Source organism: Pseudochaenichthys georgianus, chromosome 3 (assembly GCF_902827115.2).
Source record: "Pseudochaenichthys georgianus chromosome 3, fPseGeo1.2, whole genome shotgun sequence".
Lineage (NCBI taxonomy): Eukaryota > Metazoa > Chordata > Actinopteri > Perciformes > Channichthyidae > Pseudochaenichthys > Pseudochaenichthys georgianus.
The window spans coordinates 53,208,767-53,228,232 of NC_047505.1; the positions used below are offsets into that span (position 1 = coordinate 53,208,767).

General features: G+C 43.6%; 1 protein-coding gene across 1 annotated transcript in view; it reads right to left on the reverse strand.

The window, feature by feature from the left end:
* Nucleotides 1–19,466, reverse strand: part of LOC117441638 (A-kinase anchor protein 13-like) — a 96,054-nt gene that overhangs the window by 53,533 nt on the left and 23,055 nt on the right. The window contains 3 exon segments of the mRNA XM_034077700.2: nt 220–367; nt 6,475–6,785; nt 12,414–12,535. Of these exon segments, the coding sequence (XP_033933591.1) occupies nt 220–367; nt 6,475–6,785; nt 12,414–12,535 (581 nt within the window).

Below are 19,466 nucleotides of genomic sequence, written 5' to 3' on the forward strand. Positions count from 1 at the left end.
GTGTGTGTGTGTGTGTGTGTGTGTGTGTGTGTGAGAGCTGTCTTTGGCTCTTTTCTGCTGTAACAAATGTAAATTCCCTTTCTGTGGGACGAATAAAGGTATTCTGATTCTGAGTGTGTGTGCATGTGTATGAGTGTGTGTGTGTGTGCGTGCGTGCGTGTGTGTGTGTGTGTGTGTGTATGAGTGTGTGCGTGTGCGTGTGTGTGTGCGTGTGCTGACCCTCTGCTCCTCCTGGATCTCGCTCAGCGACACCAGTGATCCCCGGTAGTCTCCTCTCCTCGAGGGCTCCAGCACTCGGAGGGGCCTCTGAGCTGTGACCGGGCCCCTCGGGTCCTCCTGGATCCCGCTGAGACCCTCCAGGCTGTAGCTGTGGGGACAGAACGAGGACGGAGGTTACGTAAAGCTCATGCTCTATCTGAACAATACATTACAGGGCCATATGTATACCAAACAGATCAACACAACACAAGCGACCGAGGTGCACATAGGATGGGAAGTAAGAGAAAGAAAAGGAAACGAAGTAAGGGAACGTATTTTGGGCAAGCCAGAGGAGAGACATCCACAGGGAGGTCTCTACCATGTAAAGCGCTTAAAGAATATGTTTATGAGTGAGACTCTACGTCTCAAAGGAAATGCCTGACCACACATAAGGAAGCCGCAGCCGCTGACGTTCATCACCGTTTCTTTGTTTTGAATAATTGTAAATAAACCTTAACTTGTTAAAAGAAGTCAGCTGTGAAAGTGGTGCAGGGGCTGTGTTTGAGTTGGAGCTGTACACTTTGTAAAGTAAGTAAAGATGGAGACATTGCCATTGTTTTTATATTGACTCCATTCACAATATTTGAGAGGTTGATTATCTTACCCATCATTATTCATGTTGATTAATTGGTTTTCCATTTAGAATAACATGTCCAGGTCCAGCATTGAAGGATATGATAGAAAGATAGTTCTATTGATCCCGATGTGTGAATGTTTTGCGTAGCAGCATAAAAACAAGGCAATGTACGTAAGAGAAATCAAGAAACTGTGGATATGGATCTGTTCGGGACACATGTTGTGTAGACCCGAGAGTCCCTCTGGCTAATCAAACCTGCTACTGCTGCAAACACACACACACACACACACACACACACACACACACACACACACACACACACACACACACACACACACACACACACACACACACACACACACACACACACACACACACACACACACACACACACACACACACACACACACACACACACACACACACACACACACACCTGTTGACACGCACACCCCCACACACCATGTATACATCACTTCAGGGGACATTACATTGACTTACATGCATTTCCTGGAGACTTATCCTAACCATAACCAACACATGCCTAACCCTAACATGAATGATCCCCCTCATGGGGACCTCCATTTTGTCCCCATAAGGGAGGCGAGTCCCCACACGTGACTGTGTAAACCAGGGCTCTCCAACACGTCGAAAATATTCTACCGGTAGCTCGCGGGCAGCTTTTCAGTAGCTCGCCGCTCGATTATCGATTATAGCGTAGGAAGGTTGCTTCTTGATTTTTATGCCGCGGCCGGACAATAAAGTTTTTTTTATTTTAGAATTGTTTCTGTCACACGAATATCAAATTAGTCCGTGACAGTGATCAAGGAACAGACGTGACAGCGGCACCACACACGGAGCGGTCTGTTTCTCCAGCAGCACCAGTCAGAACCAGCAGCAGAATGACCCGCTCTGAATCAGGCCGCGTCGCTGCGGCTCAGAGACACAGGGAGGGATTTGAGTTTTTCAAAAACACTCGTTATCGTCATGTCAGGTTTTTGGTGGATTTAATCAAGTCTTGGATCGCAGAGTATGAATGCCCTCTTGCTATTTTCAGACGATACGTGTGTAAAGTTTGTGAAGGCAGGAGGAAAGCTTCCGCGATCACCGTCTCCTCTCCGTTCCTCCAAGCCCCGCCCCCTCCTGAAAATAATGAGTGACAGGCTGACAGTGACCCTGATAGAAACTTTAGTATTCACTTAATCACTGATTGCGATATGAAGCTAACTTAGTCTCATACATTCATTAGATTTATGTAACAGTAAGACAGAGAATAAGTGTGCACCCACGCAGTATTTTGTTTTTATAATGCTGCTGTAAATACTCCCTTTTTTAACAGAAGGCCGTTGCCAAGTATTAGTATTAGTTTTGTGTTTTTGAGGATGGAGCAATTTCACACACAGATATAGGGAGGCTAGACCTACACTTGATTTATTATGGTTTATAATTTAATGTCAAGACGAAGAAGAAGAAGAAAAAGATGGCTGAACTGTTCAGTGTCGATCCTGCGGAGATGGAGGTTATAAATCTCCAAAATCATGTTCAGCTTAAGTCTCAGCACAACTCAGAACATTTCTGGAGCCTTGTACGCCCAGAAAACTATAAGAACATTCACCAAGCAGCACCAACACGTCTGCTGTATTTGGCTCTGCTCTACAGACCTTTGTGAAGCAGCTTTTTCTGACATGAATGACATCTAAATACAGAACAAGACTGATCAACATTTAAACGACTCTTGAGTGAACCTAAGCGGGTCCAGCAGACCCCTGTATGGTGGACTCCATGCGGCGCCTTTCATCTCACGGACTGCACAAACGAGTGAATGCACTTATTTGACCATAAGTGCATTCACTGCTCGTCAGGTGGTGATTAAGGACATGTATGTGAATGCTCAGTGACTCACTCAGGCCTACTATGAGGGCCTGAATAATATGAGAGATACGTTTTCTTGGACCTCGATGTGAAGTTAAGATTTCACACGTGTACAAAAGTAGCTTAATTCAACTGATGAGGGCGATGTGAATACATGTAAGCGATGTGATGGACACACACACACACACACACACACACACACGCTGAGTCACATCAGATTTACAGCTGACGGTCTCCCAACATCAGCCTCCTGCTTGCTGTGATTTAGGAACCCCATTACATCGACCTGTGACGGGAACCAAGAGGCCGGGAGAATCCAATACAACGGCTATGGAGAGGAACAGCGCGGCTACATTTCAGGATGAGCGATGCTTCTGGGCGGACGCCGGGAAACTCCCCGCTGCGCCCGTAAATCCCTCTCATCTGCGGATCCACGCCGTGATCCAGCAAATCATCGGCCAACACATTCAGTCGGGAGAAGAGATCCACGTCTTCAGACCGGGGTCATGTCGCTAACTGATCCCAAACCAGCGTGTAAGCTGCGCACTGATGAAGACATACAAAGCCTCGAATGTCTCTGAAAGATGATCAATTGGTTTAGCCATGGCCTGGTTTTTAACGTCTGCATCAAAGCATCCCTGATTCAAACATCACCGACCTCAAATACACGATCACACAGTGCTGACTGTCAGAGCGCAGAGCAGCGCTCACCTGTGGACGAAGACATCTGCCATCATAAAGCCTGTCCACACACACACACACACACACACACACACACACACACACACACACACACACACACACACACACACACACACACACACACACACACACATCACACACACACACACACACACACACACACACACACACACACACACACCACACACACACACACACACACACACACACACACCACACACACACACACACACACCACACACACACACACACACACACACACACACACACACACACACACACACACACACACAGGGAACTAACTACGACTGGAGATGGATATCGAGTGATGGGAGGGCAGTATGGCGGAGAGACGGTGAAATAAGGAGGATGTGAAAGGATAAAAAGTGCTCAGTGCATCACGTTGGTAAGTATAAACACTACAGACAGGTTTAAGTTCACTTCCTGCTGCAGTGTGGAGGTTCGATCGTCAGAACACCGGATACAGAACTTCAACCTTTCTAAGGAATGCTACAGTTTGGAAATAGCCCACGTGCTAATCATGCTATCGGACGCTGGCGTAAACACATTGTGACTGCAGTGTGTTGCCCGATGGCTGACCTATAGACGGTGTTCTCCTGAGAAAGTAGTCCCTACGTTACAAATATCACGGTAAGATCTGTGACGTAACTCGAGGAAACCGTGTCATGTTTCATGGCAAGCGACTTCGCCGTTGGGTTTTAAAAACGTGGCTCTTCACCTCTGACTGGTTGGCCACCCCTGGGCTGGAGCTTGTGCTGGCATGTTTAATGTGTATCGCACTCTTCTCACTAAGAACAAGAAAACTCTTTAAAAAGTGACTCCGGAAAAGATAGTCGCAGAAATCATGGATGCACATTATATATATATATTGGAGCTAATTAAGAAATGTATTAATATATTTCCGGTAATACAAAACGCCGCAGAAGATATATCTGTTTCTCCCATCAGTTCCGCTTTACAGGAAGACTCAGACGAAAGCCAAGCGGCTATTGAACCGAAACAAATCATAAAGAAGCCGCGGATTGAAACGCCGGAAGCTTTTCAATAAAGATGTCGAGGTCTTGTTGTTAATGTGCTCGGCATGAGTGGAGACATCATGTGGGCGTGAAGTGTCAACTGATGATTACTGTACATGTGTGAGTCTCTCGTGTGTGTGTGAGTGTGTGTGTGTGTGTGTGCGTGCGTGTGTGTGTGCGTGCGTGTGTACATAAAGCTCTTTATTCTTCTCATGCTGCCTGTGCTGCAGCTCCTCTTTTCACCCTCTGTCTGAAACCAGAGCCCAGTCTGCTCTGATTGGTTAGCTGGCCGGCTCTGTTGTGATTGGTCAACAGCTTAGAGATGTCCCGCCCACACAGGGATTTTAAGCCTTTGCAGTATAATAGTATTGGTTGTATTTGTCCCCGAGGGGAAAATGGGTTGCAGCACATCACAGAGGCATTTCAAAAGATAAGACGACACGTCACCGACAACAACACAGACACGGATTAAAACAAACAGACATAAGAAAGCCAGATATCGGCAGACATGACAAGGCGCCTATAGGCCCTCATTTGCGAAATAGGGGGGCCAGACCAGCTGGGTAAACAGTGCGTCCTAGCCATCATTTATTCAGGAGTGTGACGGCTTGCGGGACGAAAGACAGCCGAGATCTGTTCTTTTTTAACAGAGGGGGACGATATCTCCGCCCGCATGGCAACGGTCCAAAGTAAGAGGTCACTCACAATATTGTCTGCCAAGTTTAAAACTCTGTCCTTGTATAAGCCTTTGCCGACCGTTTGCATGCACCACAGCCTATATCACACACTACGGGAGAGGGGGGGACAGCCCAAAGAAGCACAGGGCCACTTTCAATATGAAGCTTGAACCAGGAGAGGCTTAGCTTAGCTTAGCTTAGCTTAGCTTAGCTTAGCTTAGCTTAGCTTAGCTTAGCACGAAGACTGGAAACGGCTAACCTGGCAACACAATCCACCGGTCAGCTCACTTTAAGGTCATTTAACAAGAAACAAATCACGCCTAGTGGATTTATCCGAGATCAAGACTCTGCTCTTGTCCTGGAGCAACGATGTCAACATGTAACATGGTTACTGAAAGAAACCCCTTAAAACAAACAACATTCAACACGACTGCTTCCTCACTGGACAGGTTGATACCGCAGATGTTTAATACACTGGGTGTTATACTGTGATTGGGTGCAGAGTAGTGGAGTACAAATACTTTGTATTACATGCTTCTGGTATCAGTACTTTACTCCACTATTTATCTTTGTGACAACTTTTTCTCACATGTTGAACACAAATACTTGTACTTTCTACTTCTTACATGTTGAACTCAAATACCTGTACTTTCTACTTCTTACATGTTGAACTCAAATACCTGTACTTTCTACTTCTCACATGTTGAACTCAAATACCTGTACTTTCTACTTCTTACATGTTGAACTCAAATACCTGTACTTTCTACTTCTTACATGTTGAACACAAATACTTGTACTTTCTACTTCTTACATGTAGAACTCAAATACCTGTACTTTCTACTTCTTACATGTTGAACACAAATACTTGTACTTTCTACTTCTTACATGTTGAACTCAAATACCTGTACTTTCTACTTCTCTCATTTCCCAAACAGCTGGTTCCTTTAGTCTGAATGTGTGTTGGTGCGTGGTCATTATTCTTTAGAGTCACTGCGTGCCTATTGGTTGGAACACGATCCGTGTATCCATCACTTCCTGGTCTTCTCTAAAGAAGAGGGACCAATGGAAACGTTGTCATGTTGCCGTTGTTCAGCATGGAAACATTCATTAGCTAACAATGACATTATTGTTCTATTGATATAAAGGGAGGTCAGGTACTCTTTAAAGCAGCTGCTAGCTATGGGTACTTTTTAGTACACTTCAAAGCCTCTTTACTTTGACTTGAATAGAGAAGTTTAGTCAGTACTTCTACTTTCACCAGAGTATTTTTTAACACGAGTATCTGTACTTCTACTTGAGTAAAGGATGTGTGTACTTTTGCCCTCTCTGATTGTGTATAACGCAGTCTCACCTCCTGTGGTTCATCTCGGCGTCTCCTCCGTTGTTCTTCCCCGGTCCCCAGCTGTGGCGTCGGAGCGGAGACAGAGAGCGGATGCTGTTCCTCAGAATGCTGGAGCGCAGCGGCACCTCCGTCACTCTGTCTTTGGCTTCTTCCTCAGCCTCTCCGCCTCCTCCTGGAGCCCCAGACTTGATGCTCTCCTCTGGGCTCCAGCTGCACTCCAGGCCCTGGTTTCCCTCGAGGCTGGAGCTGGTTTCGTCGGTGGAGGAGCAGGAGACGGAGACCTCGCTGGTGCTGTCTCCCCCCGTCACTGGGTCATCGCTCTGCAGGAACACAAGACACATACATGTGAACATCAGCAGGAGAGGACTCTTTAAAGTAGAGACACTGCATACTGATATACACCTGAACATCAGCTGGAGAGGACTCTTTAAAGTGGAGACACTAATACTGATATACACCTGAACATCAGCTGGAGATGACTCTTTAAAGTAGAGACACTGCATACTGATATACACCTGAACATCAGCTGGAGAGGACTCTTTAAAGTGGAGACACTAATACTGATATACACCTGAACATCAGCAGGAGAGGACTCTTTAAAGTAGAGACACTACATACTTATATACACCTGAACATCAGCTGGAGAGGACTCTTTAAAGTAGAGACACTACATACTGATATACACCTGAACATCAGCGGGAGAGGACTCTTTAAAGTAGAGACACTGCATACTGATATACACCTGGACATCAGCAGGAGAGGACTCTTTAAAGTAGAGACACTACATACTGATATACACCTGAACATCAGTACGAGAGAACTCTTTAAAGTAGAGACACTACATACTGATATACACCTGAACATCAGCAGGAGAGGACTCTTTAAAGTAGAGACACTACATACTGATATACACCTGAACATCAGCAGGAGAGGACTCTTTAAAGTAGAGACACTACATACTGATATACACCTGAACATCAGCAGAAGAGGACTCTTTAAAGTAGAGACACTACATACTGATATACACCTGAACATCAGCAGGAGAGGACTCTTTAAAGTAGAGACACTACATACTGATATACACCTGAACATCAGCAGGAGAGGACTCTTTAAAGTAGAGATACTACATACTGATATACACCTGAACATCAGCAGGAGAGGACTCTTTAAAGTAGAGACACTACATACTGATATACACCTGAACATCAGCAGGAGAGGACTCTTTAAAGTAGAGACACTACATACTGATATACACCTGCACATCAGCAAGAGAGGACTCTTTAAAGTAGAGACACTACATACTGATATACACCTGAACATCAGCAGGAGAGGACTCTTTAAAGTAGAGACACTACATACTGATATACACCTGAACATCAGCAGGAGAGGACTCTTTAAAGTAGAGACACTACATACTGATATACACCTGCACATCAGCAGGAGAGGACTCTTTACATACTGATATACACCTGAACATCAGCAGGAGAGGACTCTTTAAAGTAGAGACACTACAGACTGATATACACCTGAACATCAGCAGGAGAGGACTCTTTAAAGTAGAGACACTACATACTGATATACACCTGAACATCAGCAGGAGAGGACTCTTTAAAGTAGAGACACTACATACTGATATACACCTGAACATCAGCAGGAGAGGACTCTTTAAAGTAGAGACACTACATACTGATATACACCTGAACATCAGCAGGAGAGGACTCTTTAAAGTAGAGACAATACATACTGATATACACCTGAACATCAGCAGGAGAGGACTCTTTAAAGTAGAGACACTACATACTGATATACACCTGAACATCAGCAGGAGAGGACTCTTTAAAGTAGAGACACTACATACTGATATACACCTGAACATCAGCAGGAGAGGACTCTTTAAAGTAGAGACACTACATACTGATATACACCTGCACATCAGCAGGAGAGGACTCTTTAAAGTAGAGACACTACATACTGATATACACCTGAACATCAGCAGGAGAGGACTCTTTAAAGTAGAGACACTACATACTGATATACACCTGAACATCAGCAGGAGAGGACTCTTTAAAGTAGAGACACTACATACTGATATACACCTGCACATCAGCAGGAGAGGACTCTTTAAAGTAGAGACACTACATACTGATATACACCTGAACATCAGCAGGAGAGGACTCTTTAAAGTAGAGACACTACAGACTGATATACACCTGAACATCAGCAGGAGAGGACTCTTTAAAGTAGAGACACTACATACTGATATACACCTGAACATCAGCAGGAGAGGACTCTTTAAAGTAGAGACAATACAGACTGATATACACCTGAACATCAGCAGGAGAGGACTCTTTAAAGTAGAGACACAACATACTGATATACACCTGAACATCAGCAGGAGAGGACTCTTTAAAGTAGAGACACTACAGACTGATATACACCTGAACATCAGCAGGAGAGGACTCTTTAAAGTAGAGACACTACATACTGATATACACCTGAACATCAGCAGGAGAGGACTCTTTAAAGTAGAGACACTACATACTGATATACACCTGAACATCAGCAGGAGAGGACTCTTTAAAGTAGAGACACTACAACAGTGAGTGTTTGTATCTGTCAGAAAGACGTTTGTGTCTGAGAGTAAATGGATCAGTCGCTGACCAGCAGAGAAATAATAAACAATCCTCTTATCATTCTAGTAAATGAAGATAAGAGTCGACTGCAGCAGCGTGTTAAGACATTATCACATAGCTTATAATTAAAATAGCTGCTCTGGCATTTTGAAAACCACACTCACGATTTTGACTTTTAAAACAATTAAGTAGTACAATTATAATGTTCTTAATAGTTTTAGTAAATTGCTTGATTATATTTGGGAGAAAATATTCCCCCAACCTGAAATGAACATAATAGGGCCTCAAGAAATATAAATGTTATTATTAATAATAATAATAATAATGACACATTGGATTTTTAATGGCGCTTTTCCTCGTGCTCAAAGACGCCTGAATAATGAATACTTTAATAGATTTTATGATATTTTCTTGCATGTTTTGGAAATTGAAAGTGGAATTCAGAAACCGACAGATTATCACAGATAAAAACAGCCCAGACGAGGACAGATGTTTTTGTAATTGTTGTTGGTGATTTCACGGTGTTTATTCCGTCAGCGTTTCTCCACTGAAGCTCGCGGTGAAATACGAGAAGCTGGGGAGCGTCTAACCCACGGGAAGGAGAGGTAGGGAAAGTATCTTTTTTAAATCCAGGCTGAAGACTTTTCTTTTTGTCGCTGCTTTTAATTGAACTATTCACATCTTAAACTGCACTGTAACTTTTATCCATGTATTTTTCCTTAATGTTTATTTTATTAGCTTTTCTTTTTTAATGCTTAATGTCTTTCATTTTTTTTGTAAAGCACTTTGAATTGCCTTGTGTTGAAAAGTGCTATATAAATAAACTTGCCTCGCCTCGCCTTGCCTCGCCTTGCCTCGCCTTGCCTCGCCTCGCCTCGTCTCGCCTTGCCTCGCCTTGCCTCGCCTTGCCTCGCCTCGCCTTGCCTCGCCTTGCCTCGCCTCGCCTTGCCTCGTCTTGCCTCGCCTTGCCTCGCCTTGCCTTGCCTTGTCTCGCCTCGCCTTGCCTCGCCTTGCCTCGCCTTGCCTTGCCTTGCCTCGCCTCGCCTCGCCTCGCCTCGCCTTGCCTCGCCTTGCCTCGCCTTGCCTCGCCTTGCCTCGCCTTGCCTCGCCTCGCCTCGCCTTGCCTCGCCTTGCCTCGCCTTGCCTCGCCTCGCCTTGCCTCGCCTTGCCTCGCCTCGCCTTGCCTCGCCTTGCCTCGCCTCGCCTTGCCTCGCCTTGCCTCGCCTTGCCTCGCCTCGCCTTGCCTCGCCTTGCCTCGCCTTGCCTCGCCTCGCCTCGCCTTGCCTCGCCTCGCCTTGCCTCGCCTTGCCTTGCCTTTATAGCAGCGCTGACATTAAAACAAACGAAACCTCGGGAAACAAACCTTACGTTACTGTATGTAGTCTATTCAAAATTAAAGACCGTCATTAAAATAAAATAAAACTATTATTACGATTATCACTTTCATAGTGTTAGACCTCGCTTTAAAGCTCTGTCTTCTCTCAAGTTATCTTGGTTTCACTTTATTTATGCTGTAACTTTATTGCTACTTTTCTTGTATTTACTTTCATGTGATCCATTTCCTACCTGCGTGCAATCGTGTGTCATCTTTAATTGATTGCTGATTGGCTTGTTTTAAAACTGGAAAGCACTTTGGTCAACTGAGGTTATTTTAAATAAAATAAACTTTACTATTATTGGTTTATTTGCTTTAATTGCATGTTTGCACCAGAGAAGCGGAAAAGTCTTGTTTTATCCTTCATTGTTCGTACCCAAATAACTGCAGTATTAAAGAAAGAAAGCGTAATGAACGTTGCTTTCTGTTTTTAGTTCATCTTACTCTCGTTGACATGTTTATAGTCCAGGTATTTCTGCATTGTACTTTCACCATTGTGTCCCTCCATTCTCTTTCACTACGTTATTTATAATTCTCCTTTTTTTAATTTCCTTTTGTGTCTTTAAGCATTTTGGAAGTTGCACTGAAGGAGACACACACACACACACACACACACACACACACACACACACACACACACACACACACACACACACACACACACACACACACACACACACACACACACACACACACACACACACACACACACACACACACACACACACACACACACACACACACACACACACACACACACACACACACACACACACACACACACACACACACACACACACACACACACACACACACACACACACACACACAGGTGGAGGTGTGAGCTGTAACTGGCAGCATTGTGCTGCAGCTGCAGAGCACAGAGCTGCTTCTGTTGGACGAATCAAAGATCTGCTTCATGTGCGGACAACACTTCCTGTGGGACTGAGAGTGTGTGTGTGTGTGTGTGTGTGTGTGTGTGTGTGTGTGTGTGTGTGTGTGTGTGTGTGTGTGTGTGTGTGTGTGTCAGTCAAAGTGCATGTGACTGAAGTGTATGTCTGTGGGAAAGATTTGACAGAGTTTTAAATAGTGTTAGACGTCCGTGTGACATCACTAGACTTTGTAGGCATTCGAGTTATTTTAGTACGAAGCGGTAAAAACTGACATTGTAGTGTTTTTTAGTAATCGGTTTATTGTGAACATTTCAATTAAGTATTCACGATAACTAAAGGGCTTCAAACGGCAGAACACACGGCGCTGATGTTCAGCGTCTCCGCCTCGAGGCAGCCTCACGGTGTGTAATCCCCACAGGGCGACAGCAACATATCTCTGCTCAGCGAGAGGCAGCCGGCGGACGAGCGGTTAGAGTTGGCGACCCCTGGACTCAAAGTGAACTCCTCCATCAGTCGAACGTTTATTTATTGATTGTATATCACCTGTTGCTTCGACAACCAGCCGGTAAACACTCGAACAGAAGACACCTACAACTTGAGCGCCTCTCACTTATGTAAACAATGTTGTAATGTTCAAGTACAATGACGGCCCGCCGTTATATTCTTCGCCAGTTTGCATCCACGTCCGTGCAAAAGGTCTCGTCATCACTTCTGTATGTACTTGCTTATTTTAACCCGATGTTTAAGATACTTTTCCCGCAGGATTCTTGCTGTTCTGAGTCGGTATCTTTTTGGTTAAATGCACTTATTGTAAGTTGCTTTGGATAAAATCGTCTAACAAGTGACATGTGATTTAAGGTGAGGTGAGGTTTCTATCTGTAACTGAAGGGAGACTCAGCTTTGGACGGTAACATTATGAAACACTAATCCAGGAGATCCTGAGATTAAAATTCAGGGATTTGTTCCACTATTTAAAATGAAAAAAGAACTCTCTCCCCGGAGGTGAAGCTTCCCTGAGCGACAGGACCACAGAGGACAGGTGCTCACCTTTCTGAAGACGCCGTCGTATCCCGGCTCTGCGCTCAGGAGGCTCTCGATGTCGCTGCCCGAGTCTCTGAGAGCGCTGGTTCTACTGGGCAGACTGGGGAACTCTGAGGGCTGGGAGGAACCTGGAACAACAACAACAACACGGTGTTAGCAGAGAAGCACACAACAACAACAACAACAACAAGGTGTCAACAGAGAAACAGCAGAAGTAGACAATAAAGTGAAAAACTTGACCAAAATGTGAGAAAAACATACAAAAAAAACGAGAGGAAAACGTTAGAAAGTGATAGAAATGTGAAGCTAAGCACTTCTGTACTTTTACTTAAGCAACAACATAAAGCTTTAACTTGCAATGGAGCACTTTTAGACTTGGAGGATGTGAGTATTTCCAGCCTCGGTCTAACGTCACGTCTTCTCAGCCGGAGCCAAAAGCTCCCGTGTTTCTGTAATGTTGTCTTTGCCTGCTCGCACACACAGGCCGCTCTGTTGGACATCAGTGAAAAGACCTCTGGGAATTCGAGAAGGTGTGAAAGGGAAGGAGGATCAATGGCCGACTGTCCTGACTGAAGCTGAACCGTGAAGGACAACAACTGTTTGTTTGTTTGTTTGTTTGTTTGGTCTGAGAGCAGAAGTGAGGATGGATTCTCACTCTGAGAAAGCCACTCTGACAATGCTCTTAATGTTCTGCAGAACAGACCTCACCTCAGTCGGTGCTCTGCAGTGTTTCGTAGGAGCGAGAATAAGGTGACCAGATTTTCAAATTAAAACCGGGGACATTTTGAGTTTTGCGGTTATCATTAACATCCAATTGTCTTCGCTGTTAAAAGAAAAAAGGGGCACAATTCTGCTTCAATGTAATCGAACATTTTAACTGTTGGATACAAACAGAAGGACGACAGCTCATATATGAGACTTCAAAGGTCTTTTATTTTGAAACTCTACATCAGATTGTCCTGATTCTCTCTGAGTGACTAGATGGGGTGTCTTGCTATCACCCTGGAGTGAAATAAGTCTTTGATACTGGATAGTTTTTTATTTATTCTTATCTAAAAACAGAAGGACGATAGCCCATATGAGATTTCAAAAGTATTTTATTTTGAAATTCTACATCAGATTGTCCTGTTATGAGATTTCAAAAGTATTTTATTTTGAAATTCTACATCAGATTGTCCTGATTTTCTCAGATTTACTAGATGGGGTCTCCTGCTATCACCCTGAAGTGAAATAAGTCGTTGATACTGGATAGTTTTTGTTTTATTCTTATCTAAAAATAGAGGGACGATAGCTCATATATGAGACTTCAAAGGTATTTTATTTTGAAACTCTACATCAGATTGTCCTTATTCGATCTGAGTGACTAGATGGAGTGTCCTGCTATCACCCTGAAATGAAATAAGTCTTTGATAATTTGACAGTTTTTTATTTATTCTTGTATAAAAACAGAAGGACGATAGCCCATATGAGATTTCAAAAGTATTTTATTTTGAAATTCTACATCAGAGTGTCCTGTTATGAGATTTCAAAAGTATTTTATTTTGAAACTCTACATCAGATTGTCCAGATTATCTCTGAGTGACTAGATGGGTATATATGAATATGTGTGGTGTGTTTTTAGGTATATTTTTTATTGACCGAGTAAACGCTTTTATTTTGAAGGCAGTTTTTACAGGCCTCTACCGTAATGGATAGGATATTCGCGCACCGCAATACAACGTGCGGGCTGGCTTGACCGCAGTCGGTTTACCCAGTGTTTCCTGACATGAAACGTTTTATTTCACATTGCTATGTGTTTTTAACGTATATTAGAAAACGGGGACATTTCCGGGGACAGTTTCAACCGGGGACGGGCCAATACAAACGGGGACGTCTGGTCACCCAAAGCGAGAAGTCATTTCCTCTACAGATGATCAGGAGTTCGAGACAGATTAAAGCCCGGTGTAAAGCTGTGAGACGAGGAAGGGACATTTTGCATGTTTTCTAAAGATGCATAATGAATATATCACTCAAGATTCCTTGTGAGATTTGGACAAAACATGCAAGTCTACTCCATGGATGTATAATAAGAACTGGAGACAGCGTGGGAGGCGGAGTCTCTTTCTTTCCTATGAGAGCTGCTCATTGGCGCAGGAAGACAAAATGGCGAAACCTCACAGATTACCCAGCATGCCTAGCTGTCGGAGCAGAAGAACCCGTATCACAGAGCATGCGCCCCTTAAGCCCCGCCCCCGAGCTCCCACTCTCGGCTCACTAGAATGAATGGAGAGAGAAAGTAAATCTAGATTCGGCTTTTAGTGCATTTTACAACTTTAAGGACCGAATGATTCTAATAAGGGCTGTACAATAGTTCATACTGGGTAGTTTATTCAGATCCACCGATTTACAGACGTCTCTTTCTCGATGTTAGTCAATGGGAAAAAGCTGTTTTGGGCCGGGTGACGTCACGGACTGATACGGAAGTTGCAGTGCCGCCGTTTGGACACTACGAATGTTGGGCACAGAGTCCGGCGCACTTCCTGGGGGCTTGGTCTACTCTCCTCAAAGGCACCAGACTCCATTAACAGAACACGTTGTTTTCCTTTGCTTATCATAATCACCATCAAACTCGACAGAGACAATCAAAAACAATTCTAGTTCAGTCTCTCAAACCAAAACAAGGATGTTTTTGATCGATCGATTTCATTGTTTCAGTGGATATTGAATAATGATTTTTGATCAGAGATGTAAAATGACTGTTTCTGTCAATGGACGCTTTGGGGAGAGCTCACTCGTGAAACATGTGTTGTCCAAATCTCACAAGACATTTCAGTAAATCTTTATATTAATATATATATTCACCATCAACAGGTTCAATTGGCTCTTTATTAGTCATTATAAAACACTTAGTAATGCCTTATTCTACATGACCATATTCTACAAGTAATAGGCCATTAGTTGAGAGTTTGTCCTCAATAAATAAAATTAGTGCGTATTTATTGTCAGGATATCAAGGACGTTGTTGTAAATGAGATGTGGTCGTAATATGCTCTGCTCAATATGGGCCTAATGAGGCAGTAGCACCACAAGAATAGTAATCCTCCCATGATAACACCGAACACATATGGTCTATTCTTATGTAACAAGACATGAAACTACAAGTGTTAATTGTGTCAAAATAACTCAAAATTAGGTATTTCAAGTATATATTCACTTCAAAGAATACGTGACAATGTACGGAGCCCCCTAGGGGACATGGAGAAGAAAAAAAAATGTATTTAAAAAAAAAAAAAAAAAAAAATGTTTTGCGAGATCTCTCAAAACCCCTTTGCAGTTTGTAGACGGTCCCTAAGCACTCCTCTTCCTCCTCCATGATTGTAAAGTCATGTTGTTTGTATTTTTACAACGTTATGTTCATGAGTTATTGACCCGTGAAATTCAAATCTGTCAATAACTCAGCTCAGAGGAACGTGCATGTCCCCTCGCTCTGAGGTTCTCTTGAGGTGTCTTCACTTATGTGAAACCCTTTACAGTCTATGTGTGAAACCCGTGCTATTGCCAAGCACTGATGTTATATCTTTATATTTAAGGCCAAGCTCAAAGTAAAATCGATGAACCACTCCATTGTTGTGGTTTCTGTGTTGCCATGGCAGCCGAACTGACCAGGAAGTACTAAATGAAAAGTATTGCGAGATCTCGCAAAACATTTTTTTTTGTTTTGTTCAAATGTATTTATTTTTTGTTCTCCATGTCCCCTAGGGGGCTCCGTGACAATGTCCCCCCCTCTCTCGTGCCATGTTTCCATCACTGTCAAGCTGAGCTGATAAACATCATGAGGTTATTTGTCCCGGGAAGGAATGCCAACTGCAACCTTTCCAAGTAAAGACAGAAGCCAGATGTCAGTGGGTGTTGGAGGGTGTGTTTCTCCAGTGGTATAGACGCTAAAGTCACCACTTCCCCACCCGAATCACAGCCAACGACGTGCCACATTAATTATCTCCCACAGAAACAACATGGCTCTCACGGCAAACCTTAAGATCCCACTTCTCTACTTCTAGGAATTACACAGCAGCCCACCATGAGCCATGTTGGGGTTGAAACTCTATTTAAGATGTTTTTACAGGCCCCTAAAGTCTGCACACTGTACATCATCGTGGCGTGTCCTTTGCGCATGTAAGGACATGTTCAGATAATATCCCCGGAAAGAGGAAGATTGCACGCAGCCACAGACGGATACTAGACGGATTGCTTCAGCCAAGAACAGCTGGTGAGATCATGCTCCCAGTTTGTGATTTTGCATCATTTCTGCTGTCTATTTCTGACGGGAAAGCGGAAGTTATTCTTCATCCCTCTGGAACATTTCCCTGTGCTCCTAGAAGCAAGAGGAAGTTCCCATTGTGAGCATGTGGGAACTTATAATATAAATATAATGTGACGGAATATCAGATTCAGAATGGTGTGTTTATCCCGGGGGAATAAGGCCGGGTGAGAAATATAACAAATGATAATACAAATATTTATATTAATTATATTACATCTATATAATCATATTCAAGTTAAAAAAGAGTGTGCAAACAAAATATAAAATTAAATAAATATTTATATATAAAAATAAAATGTTGAAATCAAATACAAATCAATATTATTGACATAAACATAATATTGTGCAATACAATGAGTAAAATATCCAATAAAATATAGATTAAAATGAAAGGAAAAGGATTATTAAAATAAGATTGTTTACGTAAAATGTAAAAATATTTCTGTACTTCAAAACATTTATAATTACTGTAACAATTGTGTCAAAAAGACAATAGTTGTTGACGTCCGCGGCGCCATCTACGGGCGTCATGCTCTCGTCATAATTGATATATATTTAATATGTATATTTGACTCAAATATGTATATGTTCATTTAATTCATTTCTTATTTAAATAGTTACTTACCTGTATATCATTTTAATGTTATCTTTAATTGTATTAATCTTGTGTGAATCTGTCCTGTTTGTCAATCTCATCCTGTTGCTGTTTAAACTACTTTTTAAGGCCCGACCACACGAGGACGATAACGTTCGTATCTGCTACAGTTCAGATAGATGGTTCGGCCAAACGAGACTGACATGGAAACGCAGAAAACGATAACGGGTCCCAAGGCGGGTAGATGGGTGCAAACGAAACGCTCTGGGGGGCAAACGGCTCCATGTCTACGCCTACAATAGCCCCGCCTCTCCCACCTCTCCTGCTCAGAGATCAGCTGCTGGGCTCTCAGGAGAGGGGGAGGAAAAGAGAGGCTCCGTTTATTATTATTATATAGAGTCGTTATCAATTTGTTTTAAAGCTCAATAAATAACAAAGAAGACCTCTGACCGGCACTTTTCTAATTTTGTCTGGAAGATTTAAACTTTAACGGACATGTTGAACTGAAACTCTGCCGCACGGTCAACCTCGTCCATTGGAAGAGGCGGAGGTTTGTCATCTGCTGGTGGACTACCGGAGAGATTTACAGCAGGAGCACACGCTTGCCTCGGGGAGGGAGAACAAGAGCCAGAGCGTCCACCGCGGAGAATAAACAGAAGGGCAACCATGGCAACCGAAGTCTTCTTCGCTGCTTTTGTGGCAGGAGTACAGCGCCACTTACAGGCCTGGCATATGTACTACAGCGTCTCCAGCGCTTTCGAGCGGTCTCGTGTGAACGGACACGTTTCTGGTGCCTGTTGCGCGTGGACGGAAGACTTTTTTGATAACGATTGCTGTCCGTTTGCGTTATCGTCCTCGTGTGGCTCCAGCCTAAATCTCAGCTAGAAACTCACCTCTTTGCACTGGCTTTTAAGACCCCATTTACACGGGAACGTTTGCGTTTACGCACCAAATTCGTTTTCAAAAAAGTCTTCCGTTCACACGCATCCGGCTCATTTAATGCGTGTCCGTTCACACGAGACCACTGGAAACGCTGCAGTACATATGCCGGGCCTGTAAGTGGCGTAGTAGCTTCCGCCACAAAATACACCAAAAGCAGCGAAGAAGACCCCCGAGCATGGTTGCCATGGTTGCCCTTCTGTTTATGCCCCGCGGTGGATTTAGCAACATGTAGGTCATGTAGTTCTCCATGTCCACTTGTTGCTGATGGTGGTGGTCGAGGAGCTGTAGATTTTGCACTAACATCTGTAGCTACTGAGCATGCTACAGCTGTGAGCAGCCGAGGTGGGGAGAGGCGGGGCTATGGCTTCATCGTTATCAGGAAATGATCGTGTAGGGCGTACACACGGAGCCGTTTGCCCCCCAGAGCGTTCCGGTTGCAGATCTATCCACCTTGGGATGGGATAACGTTATCGTTTGCGGGGTCCGTTTCCGCGGTTACGCTACGGCCTCGTGTGAACGAACGGGAGAGAAAAGTAGCCGATACAACCCGTTTCGTCCCCGTGTAAACAGCGCCTAATACTAGTTGAACATAACATTTTGACATTTGTATGTGTTTTATACGTCTATTGTGCTTTTTGTCATGTTTGTAATTATTGTTTTATTATTTTACCCCCATTGTGTCTTTCTATATTGTATGTATTACCTGTACAGCACTCGACTGAGGTTGTTTCAAATGTACTTTATATGTGCTTAATAAATAAAGATTGAGATTGAGATCAGAGCCACAGAATCACCTCAAACTATATCTTTCTAGAATGGGGTTTTGTTTAAAAGGTTTGCCCGCAGATGGTGATGGTAGCTCCCTGTGTTCAGAGGTTTGCACGAAACAAACCTCTGAACACAGGGAGTGGGAACTGGAGCGATCAGCTGCTCCTGAGGAGAGCTGGGGGGGGGGGGGGGGGGTCAACGACAGAAACCCTCATTGAGCAGAGGTCTGTTTCACTGTAATAACAAACGAGGGGGACAGACTTCCCGCAGCTGATTTCTGCTGAGCGTGCACGGCAGCAAAGGGGGTTTGCAGCCTCAAGTCAGGGACATGAGCAATCACTTGAGAAAGGATGGAAAGGAAACCACACATTTCAAAAGGTTTGACGTCTATATCAGACTTTTCTAAGAAGTTTTAGTAACTTCTTACGACCTGATTCTGACTTCCAAATATATG